Genomic DNA, 13,112 nt, shown 5'->3' with positions numbered 1-13,112 from the left:
ATATCCTTAATTTTTCAGTGTAGCAGATAACTATTTATATCCCCAGTTCTTTTGTGTGTTTTCTGCTTTCCTAAAGCTACCTTTAAAGATTTTTTTCCTCTGAAATTCTTTTTTATGCTCACTGAGGAATTATGAAATTTAGGAAAATGGGTATCTGATTTTTATAGAGTTGGTGGTCTTGTTCTAACAAGTCACTGTGTTTCTCTCAAGAAGCAATTGGGTTTTAGTAATGTGTAATATATGAACCTGTGCACATCTGTATACATACTGGCTGAATCAGGCCATGTATACTACCATAAAGAAAATCCTGTCCAAGTCAGACAGGTGTAATAATGTATGCAGTAATCCCAGGGACTTGGGAGGCTGATGCGGAAGATTGTCATAGCTTTGAAGTAACTGAAGGCCAATTTATGGTGTAAGACTAATAGTAATTACTTAGTTTAAAACAAATCAGATATTACCAATTTAGGATTATTTTCTCGGCTATTAGTTGATATGCTTTCTCATATTTTAACTTTTGATTCAGATATGGCCAGTTCTGTCTGAGACTCTAAATAAACACCGAGCTGACAATCGGATTGTAGAACGTTGTTGCAGATGCCTGCGCTTCGCTGTTCGTTGTGTAGGCAAAGGGTCTGCAGCCCTTCTACAGCCACTAGTCACACAGGTAAGTTTTCCTTGAGTGACATGCTATGTACACAACTATACCTTCAGTGCAAAAACTTTGTTGATGAAATGAAGCCGTTTTGATTGATTGATTGATTTACAAAGGAAAATATATTTTAATAAATAAGTACATGAAGTAAGTATGTCGTCCATAGAGAAAGAGCTTGTGTAGCAGCAGTCTGACTAGACTGGCTAAGATCCTGTGAAGAGAAGAGCTCGTGCTCAGCTTTTATGTGCCAGCGGTAAACATGTAAATTAATGTCTTTGGGGACAATGAAACAAGTCAAACTTGCTGTTTCTTGAACCAGCCAGATTTTGTTCTATCTTGACTATATTTTGCTTTTCACATGGGTCTCTTTTATTTGTCAAAAATGAATGTGATTCTCTTCTTTTCCCCCAAGGGGTAGTATACATGCATGTGTATAGGGAGAGTGTGTCCAGCGATAACAAAGAGTGTCTTCCTCAATCAAACTCTAAATTTCTTTTTGGGATGAGATCTCCCTGAACCTGGAGATCTGGCTATTCTAGCGAGATAGCAAGCTTGCTCTAGGTGTGCCTTGTCTGCCTCTCAAGTATTCAAATTGCAAGTGCCCATCCCACCTGCCCAACTTTTACATGGGTACTGGGGATCTGAACTCTGATCCTAATGCTTGTGCTTTTATCCACGAGTCACCTTCCTGGTCCCAATTTTTTTTCTTTTAATCATTAAGATTGGTAATTGTGATGGTGTGATTTGAAGTAGTAGCATTTAGACCTACATGAAACACTTATCCTTAGGTCATTAAGTAATTTGTGTTTATGTTAGCCTCCTGTGTCAATATAGCACATTTAAACTTTGGGGAAGTTGGGGGGTATTTTTGTGCTACACTGTCAAATTAGAGTTAAAACATTGACTATGCCAACGAGACTACACTTTTACAGTGTGTTCCTTAACCAAAATAAAAGAAAAATGAGGGTTGGGCATAGCTGGTGCAGACCTTTAATCCTAGACAATGAGACTATATTTTGGAAATACTACCCCAAGTACTAAATTGCTTGTAGTTTGAAGTATTTGACAGTTCTTTCAACATTGTCTTCAGAAGGAAACCAGTCAAAGGCATGAAAGAACTCTTTAAAAAGAAAACTTGTGGACTGGAGAGATGGCTCAGAGGTTAAGAGCACTGGTTGCTCTTCAGAGGTCCTGAGTTCAATTCCCAGCAACCACATGGTGGCTCACAACCATCTGTAATGAGATCTGGTTCCCTCTTCTGGCCTGCAGCAGGTATACATGAGGACAGAACACTGTTACAATAATAAATAAATCTTTTAGAGAGATTTAAAAAAAGAAAACTTGAAAATTAAGTTGAGCCTTGTGTTTCAGAAAGTATTGCCAATAAACTGTAAAACTTTGCCTTAAAGAGAAAAGCCCCAGGGGCTGGAGAGATGGCTCAGAGGTTAAGAACACTGGCTGCTCTTCCAGAGTTCCTGAGTTCAATCCACCAGCAGTTGCATGGTGATTCAGACATTTATAATGAGATCTGGCGCCCTCTTATGACTTGCAGGCATACATGCAGGCAGAATACTGTATACATAGTAAATGAACAAATCTTTTTTAAAGAGAGAGAAGCCCCATCTGATTTTCTTCCTGCAGATAGATTGTTGATACTCCAGATTCTTTCTGAGGGGTGAGGGATGAGTTGACTGGGTAGTTTCCTCTTGCAGATGGTGAATGTGTACCGTGTACATCAGCATTCCTGTTTCCTGTACCTTGGCAGTATCCTTGTGGATGAGTACGGCATGGAAGAAGGCTGTCGGCAGGGATTATTAGACATGCTCCAGGTGTGTTTTTCCTGGGGAGAATATGCCAGGCTTTATGGGCCTGGGGACCTTTGCTGTGTCTTTATTCTTATCACAGCCATGGTGTGTTGATTTTCTAATGTCGGGGAGGTAGACACTTGGTGATTGTTTTATTTTCTTCTATTTATTTATTTATTTTAGACAGGGTCTCACTATGTCCTGGAACTCACTATGTAGACCAGGTTGGTCTCAAATTCACGGAGATCTGCATGCCTCTACCTTCCAAGTCCTGAGGTTACAAGCTATACCACTATGCCTGGCTTTTTAATTTCTTAATGCATTTGTTGGGGTGTGGGGTACACATATCACCACAGAGTGTGGAAGGCAGAGGACAGCTAGGGAGTTGATTATTTTCTTCCATCATGTGGGCCCAGAAGATGAAACTCAGATACCAGGTTTGAGGACTAGACCGCATCTAGTACAATATATAAAGTGTCTTCCCTAATGCTGGGATGAGCGCTTGCTGTTCTTGCAGAGGACCTGAATTCGATTCCAGCACCCATGTAGTGGCTTTCAGCTGTCCACTGCTCCAGTTCCAGGGCATCTGATACCACTTTCTGACTTCCAAATACACTAGGCATGCAGATGGTGTACATACATAACATGCAGGCAAAATACTCCTACACATAAAACAATCCTTAAAGAAATTTTTTTTTAAATTTCTAATTCCGTGCCAAGTATGATATTTCGTGACTATAGGCATTTTGTGAGTTGAAAGCCAGTCTGAGCTACATAACCAAATCTTGTCTCAAAAATATGAAGAGTAGAGTCAGGTGGTGATGGTGCACGCCTTTAATCCCATCACTCCAGAGACAGGCGGATCTCTTTGAGTTCAAAGCCAGCCTGGCTTAAAATCAACAAGGAGCTGAAGAGATAGCTCACTAGGTAAAGTGCTTTCTTCAAAAACATGAGTTTGAATTCTCAGAGCCAGTAATTCCCATCAGATACAGTGGTGTAAGCATCTATAATCTCATGGTTCCTGTGGAAATTGAAGCTTTCAGACCTGGATGTCACATGCAACAGAAAAACAACAAAGGATCCATACCTAGGGTTGTCGTCTGACCTCCACATTCATAAACAAACAAATACGTTTTTAAACATTCCACGAAAGATTCAAATATGATGGTGCATGCCTATATTCTCATTATTCAGGAATCTGAAGCAAGAAGATTACTGTGAGTTTGAGACCGATCTTGGTATACTGTGACTCCAGTTTCAGGAGCTCTGTGACACTATCTTCCAAAGTAAAAAGATTTTAAGTGGGGATGAGACATAATCAATTCGTTGCATCAACTGAAATATGTACTTTTGTCCCTTAAATGTCTTCTGTGTATGTGTTAAGTGTACTGTGTGTGTGATATACACATATCAGTGTATAGGTGTGTGTGTGTACATTTGGAGACAAGAATAGAGCATCAGGTGTCTTTCTCCTGCTTTCTGTCTATTGCCTTGAGATAGGGTCTCTCACTGAAGCAGAAGCTTTTTCCACAAGGCCAGCTGGCTAGTAAGCTCCTAGCATCTGCCTGTCTGACCGCCCCCCAAAAGAAATTGACGTTACAGGCACATCAGGCTCTTTATGCAGGCACTGGAGATCCAAACTCAGTTCCTCACGCTAGCATAGCAGGTGCTCTTCCCTACTGAGCTGACTCCTTCCTCAGTCCCTAATAGATGACTTTTTGATCCTCTCTCTCTCTCTCTCTCTCTCTCAAACATATAAGCTTGTTCTTTGAATTGGTCAAGAGTTCTCTTTTTCTATTCTGCCTGTCATAATCTTGTCATTTCCTACGTGCTTCTTCTACTTGTATTTGCTATGATGTTTGGCAAGTCTAAATATTGACATTTATGTTTAAGCATTTGTTTTAAAATTACTGTTTTGTTCTAGGCACTGTGCATTCCCACTTTTCAGCTCCTAGAACAGCAGAATGGCCTCCAAAATCACCCCGACACTGTAGATGACCTATTCAGGTTAGCCACCCGGTAAGTCCTTCTGAAGAACAAGACTTTAATGTTAATTGCTCATCTCTTGTCACTGCCTAATTTTGCCATCTGACATTTTATTATTTCCTTCTCTATAAAATGAGGTCATCAGGAAAAGTAGCTTAATGATTCATAACCTTTTTGTGAGCTGCCCTATACGCAGAGGTGAGGGGGTATTAGGTGGGAACATGGAAGGAATATGCACTACATAAAAATGTACTTAGGCAGGCTAGGAATGTGTCTAAGTGGAGACTCCGAGCTCAGTGCCCACTATCAAATGAAAATCAAATAGTGCTTACCCAATGTCTTCGTGGTTACTATTGCTGTGATGAAACACTGACCAAAAGCAACTTTGGGAGAAAAAGGTTTATTTCATTCACAGTCCCATATAACAGTTATTATCAAAGCAGTGAGGGCAGGAATCTGGAGGCAGGAGCTGATGTAGAGGCCATGGAGGGTGCTTACTAGCTTGCTCAGCCTGCTTTCTTTCCTATAGAACCCAAGACTGTTAGGCAAGGGTTGAACCCACCCTCAATAGGCTGGGCCCTCCCACATCAATCATTAATTAAGAAAATGCTTTACGGGCTTGCCTAGAGCCTGATCTTATGGAGGCATTCTCTCAGCTGAGACTCCCTCTACTCAGAAGGCTCTAGCTTGTGCCAAATTGGCATGAACTAGCCAGCACACACAGGTAATCCCCAGTCTCATGCTGCTCTCATTGTTTCCTGCTTCACTCTACTTCTTGAAGAAACTGAATATCCTTAAGATAGAACCAGTGATTCCTAGTTTTTGTTTGTTTATTTTATAGACAGAGTCTCCCTTCATGTCTCTGACTGTCCTGAAAGCTCACTATGTAGACTAGCCTGGCTGAAATCTGCCTGCCGGAATTAAAGATGTGCACCACCATGTCCAACTTTGTCTGACTACTAATTAATTTTCCTCTTTCTGTGATGAAATACCCTGTCGGGCGGTTTAAGGAAGAAAGGGTTTTCTTTTGATTAAAATCTAACGCTTTAGTCTGTCACAGTGGAGAAGTTACAACAGTAGGAGCTTGAAGCAGCTGTGCTAGGCTGACTTTCTCCTTTTTATGCAGCTTAAGATCCCAACCCAAAGAATGGGACCGCCCAAGGGCTAGAGAGGTGGCTCAGCAGTTAAGAGCATTGCCTGCTCTTCCAGAGGTCCTGAGTTCAATTCCCAGCAACCACATGGTAGCTCACAACCATCTGTAATGAGGTCTGGTGCTTTCTTCTGGCCTGCAGGCATACATGAACACAGAATATTATATGTGTGTGTGTGTGTGTGTGTGTGTGTGTGTGTGTGTGTGTGTGTGTGTATTGAATAAATATAAAAAAAAAAGAATGGGACCGCCCAAAACAAGTGTCCTTCCCACCTCAGTTACGCTTATCAGGATAACCCCCACAGGCATTCCCAGAGGCCTGTCTCCCGGGTAATTCCAGATCTCATTGAGTTGAAATTGAGAATAGGTTCACTGGTCTCCCCCTTTTATTTATATACATATGTATGTATGTAATGTATGTATGTATAAAGAGTTTTTAAAGAATAACTTCAAGGGCAGGGCTCCTTGGAATGGGTTCACTGTTTGGTGGCATCCAGTGTGTTCTCACGCTGGGCAGTGCCCATATCCGCAGAAGGCCTCCAAGGTTCTTTAAAAAAAAAAAAAAAAGGAAAGAAAGAATGACTTCAAGTTCCCAGCAAAATTTAGTGAAAAGTATGGTTTCCCTGTGCCTTTTTTGTCCTCACACACACATGCATACACAACTCCCCTTTTATCAACATTCTCCTCCAGAATGATCCATTTACTAAAATCCATTCTCCTACACTTGTTTTTGAAACACAGACTCTAGAGTAGACATTAGGATTCATTTCTGATATTTTTGCACTCTGGGTTCTGAGAAGGGTCTAAGGAGTGGTTACCGCTGTAATCTTACTAGAAGTCTTCTGTGCTCTATTTTAACCCTCCTTCCCTAGAGTTCCCAGCACCCGGTGGCTTTTACTGTTTCCATGGTTTTTATCCTTTATCTTTGCAGCTTTTGTAGCCTAATCTTGTTATTAATAACCTAACTTCTCCTCACATACCAGATTTATTCAGCGTAGCCCTGTCACCTTACTGAGAAGCCAAGTAGTCATCCCCATCTTACAGTGGGCCATTGCGTCTACCACCTTGGACCACCGAGATGCCAACTGCAGTGTCATGAGGTTCCTACGAGACCTCATCCACACAGGAGTAGCAAATGATGTGAGTATAAACATGCCTTTGTGTGTGTGTGTGTGTGTGTGTGTGTGTGTGTGTGTGGCTTTTTTCTGTCTCTTTTGTGTACTTGGTTTGTTTTAGTTGACCTGTACCACAGGGGATCAGTCACCGACCAAGTTACTAACCTCTGGATGTCAGCCATCCGTGCTGAGTGCTGCATACTGCACAACCCTGGTTCCTAGTGTATGCTCCCGTTGTCTTACAGCATGAAGAGGATTTTGAATTGCGTAAGGAACTGATTGGACAGGTGATGAACCAGCTTGGACAGCAGCTTGTAAGCCAGCTGCTCCACACGTGCTGCTTCTGTCTGCCACCTTACACCTTACCAGATGTGGCTGAGGTGCTCTGGGAGATCATGCAGGTTGACAGACCGGTAAGTGTCTTTCATAAGGTGCCTGTTCTCGCAGTTCCCAAACCTAATAAGCTTTGGTTCCTTGAAACTGGCCCTAAGTTTGAACCAGCTCTATTGTATATGTCCTTGAAACCAAATTTAGACACATCACTAAGCTTCATTTGTAAGTGAAAGGGCCCATTGAAAGCTAGTAACTCCTTATTGGATTCTTGAGGTTTGTAATATCACCAGATATATACAGAGGGTATAAGGGTATGTAATAATGCACAGGTTATTTCAACCCTCATGCTCAGTGGGTGACAGATACTGCAGTCAGATGACCCTCGCTTCCTCAAGTAGTTTCAGTACTAGCTATGTAATCATAAATGATACTATGCCTACTAGATAAAAATACGAGATTTTTTTATTTTATGTGTGTATGAATGCCTGCATATATGTTTACAGCACATGTGCCTAGTACCTGCAGGGGCCAGAAGAGGGCATTGCTTCCCTTGGAACTAGAGGAATAGAGAGTTGTGAGCTGTCACTTGAGTGCTGGGAGCCAAACCATAGTCCTCTGCAAGAGAAGGAAATTCTTAATCAGAGTCATATCTCCAGCTATCATGTCAGAGCTTTGAGCATAGTGATACAGTTTATACCCTATAAATTATTTTGAAAAATATGATTTCTAATTTTTAATGTTAATTTATAAGCCGTTTATGAAAATACACAGTAGGGCCTAAAATGAACTATCTTCCAGAACCAATAAATAAGTAATAAAAATGCATAATTGTACTATAGTTCAGTTATTTATTTGTTCAGTTCATAGGTAGATATTACAAGGAAACTAAATTAATACAGTCCCTGGGCAGGATGACTTTAAAATCTTGATTCTCGATGCTTTCTGATATGGTTTCTATATCACCTGACCTAGGAATCATATATCCCTGACTCTTTCCCCAAGAAATAGCAGTACAAGTATAAAAAGGGTGCATGCATTTGTGTGTGTGCATGTGCGAGTGTGTGTGCGTGTGCGTGTGTGTGTGTGCATGTGCGGATATGTGTGTGTGCATGTGCGGGTGTGTGTGCACATGCATGTGTGTTAAAGAAGAAGTGTTTTGATCACTACCAGTTTAATAAGTGTTTAAAGGAACCTTTAAAGTATATGGTTTAAGCAACTCAGGTTTAGTTAACTGCAATTTTAGCATGTTCCTAATTAAGTATCACAATTCATAATTATAGTAAAAATTTTATATAGATACCTAGAGTAGGAGGTTCATTTAGGCCATGGTACTATTTTGAAAACTTGTAAAGGAGAAAATTCTCATTTAGTTAATTCTGAGTTCCTTATTTTTCTATCTGCTTTATTGCTTTAAAAACAGAGGTACAGGGTCTGGAGAGATGGTTCAGTGGTTAAGAGTACTGTCTGCTCTTCCAGAGCTCCTGAGTTCAATTCCCAGCAACCACATGGTGGCTCCAAACCATCTGTAAAGAGATCTGGCGCCCTCCTCTGGCGTGTGGAGGCAGAAAGTTGTATACATAATAAATAAATCTTTAAAAAAAAAACCACACAGGTACATAATGACACACACTGATCCCAGCTGATCTAAGTACTTGGGAGCTAGAGGCAGGAGGACCACAGGTTTGATGCAAGCCTAGTTACATAGTGAATTTTAGGTTAGCTGAGGGTTTGTGTTTAGTTCATATTACAGAAACAAAGCAAAAAGAGACAGTGTGAGTGTGTACAGAGAGGGTGTGTGTCTGTGTCTTGTTGATGTTTGATTTGTTTATTATTTTTCTTAAGACAGGATCTGACTATATAGCCTCAGCTAGTCTGGAATTCCCTATGTATTCCAGACTGGCCAGAAATTCTCAGTCCTCCTGCATCCATCTCCCAAGTGCTTGGGTTAAAGGCTTGTGTCTTCATACCTGGCTATGTAGGCCACACAGTGTGGACTGGAGAGATGATTTTGTTTTGTTCAACCAGAACATTTGAAGGCCTAGGATAGTATTTTGTTAATCTTATTTGGCCCAATTCTGTAGGTGCCAGATCTTATTCCTTTTAAAACTCATGTCTAATTTCTCTATACAGACCTTCTGTCGGTGGCTAGAGAATTCCTTGAAAGGTTTGCCAAAGGAGACAACTGTGGGAGCTGTCACAGTGACACATAAACAACTTACAGATTTCCACAAGCAAGTCACTAGGTGAGTGGTGCCGGGGCCTTGTGAAAGGAAGACAAAAATAACTGCTTAGACTTGCTTTTATGAAACAGCATAAAAAGTCAGCGGGTGGCAATTTCATCATGGCTTACGAGTGATGTGGCCTTCAGTTAATCAGCTAGAGTGCCTATTTGTTTAGTTAGGGTTTCTAGTGCTGTAAAGACACCATGGTCACAGCAACTCTTAGAAAGGGAAAGCATTTAATTAGGGCTGGCTTGCTTACTCTTCATGTTATCATCATGGAGGGGAGCACGGAAGCATGCACGCAGACATGGTGCTGGCTTCATCTTGATCAGAAGGCAACAGGAAGTAGAGTGAGACACTGAGCATGGCTTGGGCATGTAAGACCTCAAAGCTCACCTCCACAGAGACAGAATTTCTAGTCAAGGTCACACCCACTCCAACAAAGCCACACCTTCTAATAGTGTCATTCCCTGAGTTTATGGGGCCGATTACATTCAAACTGCCACAGTGCCCAAACCTAAAACACTCAGATTCTTTTGAAATTTTAAAGTTTTAATACTGTGCAAATAAAACATTTCTGAGATGTTTAGGCTCGTGAGTCATTTACAGTGCATTATATCTTAATTTAAATGTGATGTGACTGTCTCCTAGTTACTGTCTTACAGTCATTAAAGTGCTCATACCTTTTGTTGCTCCTATTAGGAAATGGGTTTTCAGTTTTTCAGTATTAAAACCTCAAAAATAAAAATACAGTGTTGTTTTCTAAATGTAACCTTGAATTAAAGTCTGTGTGAGACATTGTGGTCTCTACATAGTATTCATGGCAGTTACTCGATTCAGATTTTGTAACTGATAGGTAGATTCTTTAAAATTTGGCTAAATCTTAAGTACAGGCTTTTATTCATACACTTGTGGGATGATGTGTAAGCCAAAGAATGAGTGCTGTAGCCAGGGTAATAATGTCAGAAGAAAAAAACAACCTGGAAATAAAATTATCTATCAATAGAGAATGGTTAAATAATTCATTATATGTCTGCACTAGTAAATAGTCACTACAAGAAGTACATGTGATAGATGAGAAATCGTACAGTTCAGACATGGTGACACATGCTTTTACTTTTAAAATTTTTTGGCCATAATGAGAAAGGAACGTCATGTTGGAAGGACATAGAATAAAGCTGCTCATCTTACGGTAGCCAGGAAGCCGAGGCAGACAGAGTGGTATCAGGAGAAGATACATGTGTACTGAGAGTCTGGCAGGTTCAGATTCTAGCTCTGGAGGGTCTGGAAGGGGAGTTAAGGTGTAGGAGCTCAGGAGGCACATCTCATCTGTAGTCAGGAAGCAGGAAGAGATGAACACTAGTAGTTAGCTGGATTTCTCTTGAATTCAGCTACATTTATTTAGAGTAGGTTTTCCCTCCTTAGTTAACGCAGTTTAGAAACTCCTTTACACACATGCCCAGAGATTTGTCTCAGGTGATTCCAGAATCTGTCAAGTTGACAGTCAGCATTAGCCATGTATATGCCCTGTTTTATTTATTTTTCTGTTTGTGTACATTTAAGGTTGCTTCTATTCTTGTCTACTGTGACTCATGCTGGTATAAATAACATTACCATAAACATGGATACCATTATTACACATAGCTCCTAAAACATGGATGTGTGAGCTCAATATGGTGATACAAACCTTTAATCCCAGTATCCACAAGCCAGAAACAGGAAGATCTCTGTGAGCCTGGTCTACTTATACTTAGCAAGTTCCAGGCCAGCCAGGGCTACATAGTGATCCCTCACTCGAAAAAACAAGAGAAAAATGGATATGCAAATACTCTTTGAGACCCTGCTTTCATTCCTTTTGCGTTTATGCTAGACTGGAAACTATTGTACTTGGGGAAAAAAAGAAAGGAAAAAGAATTTTTTTGAACAGCCACATTATTTTCCAAAGTACCTTCATTTCTTATATTTCCTCTAGGTGTGTACAGCGTTTTAATTTCTCCATCCTTATCAACCTTTTTGATATGGGAGGTGCTAGTGGACTTCAGGGTTTTTTTTATTTTTTTATAGACTGATACGGTGCTTGTTCTGAATAACACTGGCTTTCCCCCCTCCCCAAGTACTTTTTTCTTTTATTGAAAATAGATTTTCCCCCATCACATAGTAAAATGTCCTAATTACAGTTTTCTGTCCTCTACTCCTCCAGGCTATTTTGTTGGGTTGGTTTGGGGGATTTTTGGTTTTGTTTTTTGAGACGGGGTTACTCTTTGTAGCCCTGGCTATCCTGGAACTCACTCTGTAGCCTAGGCTGGTCTGGAACTTAAGAAATCTGCCTGCCTTTGCCTCCAGAGTACTGGGACTAAAGACGTGAACCACCACCACCTGGCAAAATGTTTTATTGTGGACTCTTTATTTTTTGTTTATTTGTTTATGGTTATTGAGGTTTCTTTTTCTCAGTGTTTTCCAGCTCTTACTAGTAGCTACTTTAGCAATTTAAGCCTAGTATCCTTTTTGGATATTTGTATCTAAACAACGACCTTTCTGTGTTTTGGGGTTTTTGTTTGGTTGGTTGGTTGGTTGGTTTTGTTGTTTTGTTTTGGTTTTTTCTTGAGACAAGGTCCTACTGTATAGCACAGGCTGGGTGGAGCTTACTGTCCTTGGTGAGCTTCCCACCTTGGCCTCTCTGGTGCAGGATTATTGTGTGAGGCGCCTTCCAAGCTCTTGTTGGGTTGTAGAGTTGCTTGTGTGTTGGGCCTGTTAATTCCCTACTAGATACATGATTTGTAGGGTTTTTTTTCTCCCATCTTGTGCTTTTTAGCTCTGTTGGTTGTATCCTTTGATGTTCGGTTAGAACATGCTTATTTTTTATTTTTGCAGTGCTAAGGATAGAGCACCTTACAAGCATTCTGTTGTTGAGATATTTTGCCAGTTTCTTAAAGGTTTTAATATTACTGTAGTTCAATTTATTCATTTTTATTTTTGTTTGTTGTGTTCTTATCCTAGCCAAGAATTGTCAGATCCAACATCATAAAAATTCCCCTAGGTTTTCTGTGAAGAATTATAATACTTGATCTGTCTTCCTTCTGTCCCTCCCCCCTCTCCCTCCCTCTTTCCTTCATTTAGCTTATTTATTTCATATGTTAGGGCATTTCTTTGTTTTGCTAGTAACTATTCAGTTTTCATAACAACAGTTATTAAAATGACCATTCTTTATCTTTTAATGGTCTTAGCTCCTTTGTCAAGAAATACTTGACCATATATGTGAGGATTTGCTCTAGGCTGTCTATCTCACTGCTGGTGTCATGCTGTTTTGATTACTTTGACAATATCATGAATTTTGAAATCAGGGATTATGAGACCTCCAATTTTGCTGCCCCTTTTCAAGACTGTTTTGGGCATTTGGAGTACTTGAGATAGCATGTGAGTTGTAGAAATCTTTGTTTCTGTAATACTGTTGCAGTTTTGTAGTTAGTACTGAATCAGTAGACTTCTTTGGCTGTTGCTGATAAGACAACAATATTAAGTCTCAGAGCTGGGTGTGGTGGCTAGCACTGGGAAGGTGGTAGTGCAAAGGTGATAAATTTAAATTTAAAATAATTTCCCAGCCACGTGGGGAGTACAAGGCCAATCTAACCTACAGGAAACTGTCTTAAAAGGGGGTGAGGGCATTGAGGCAAGAGGCTCATCCATTTTAAGTACAAAGCCAACCTGAGCTATATAGTTTCAGGTCACCCTGTACTATAATATAATGTCTTAGTTAAATGTTGGAGGTTGGTGGGGAGAACTGTTTATTTTGTAGCTTACTAAGTGTCTAAAGGTCATGTCTTAGAACTGTATCAGCTGATATGCATG

The 13,112-nt window shown here is 40.3% G+C and overlaps 1 protein-coding gene across 4 annotated transcripts in view; it reads left to right on the top strand.

Moving 5' to 3' along the window:
• Tnpo3 (transportin 3) overlaps positions 1–13,112 on the top strand; it is a 78,840-nt gene that overhangs the window by 55,988 nt on the left and 9,740 nt on the right. For all 4 annotated transcript variants that reach the window (XM_075953662.1, XM_075953664.1, XM_075953663.1 and 1 more), the window contains 6 exons: positions 527–667; positions 2,368–2,484; positions 4,385–4,479; positions 6,580–6,736; positions 6,957–7,124; positions 9,175–9,287. In XM_075953662.1, coding sequence (XP_075809777.1) covers positions 527–667; positions 2,368–2,484; positions 4,385–4,479; positions 6,580–6,736; positions 6,957–7,124; positions 9,175–9,287 — 791 coding nt within the window. The remainder of the gene's footprint in view (positions 1–526; positions 668–2,367; positions 2,485–4,384; positions 4,480–6,579; positions 6,737–6,956; positions 7,125–9,174; positions 9,288–13,112) is intronic.

Source organism: Microtus pennsylvanicus, chromosome 19, assembly GCF_037038515.1.
Source record: "Microtus pennsylvanicus isolate mMicPen1 chromosome 19, mMicPen1.hap1, whole genome shotgun sequence".
In the NCBI taxonomy this organism is placed as follows: domain Eukaryota; kingdom Metazoa; phylum Chordata; class Mammalia; order Rodentia; family Cricetidae; genus Microtus; species Microtus pennsylvanicus.
The sequence above is the reverse complement of the archived record's forward strand: the minus strand, read 5'-3'. Positions and strand labels throughout refer to the sequence as shown.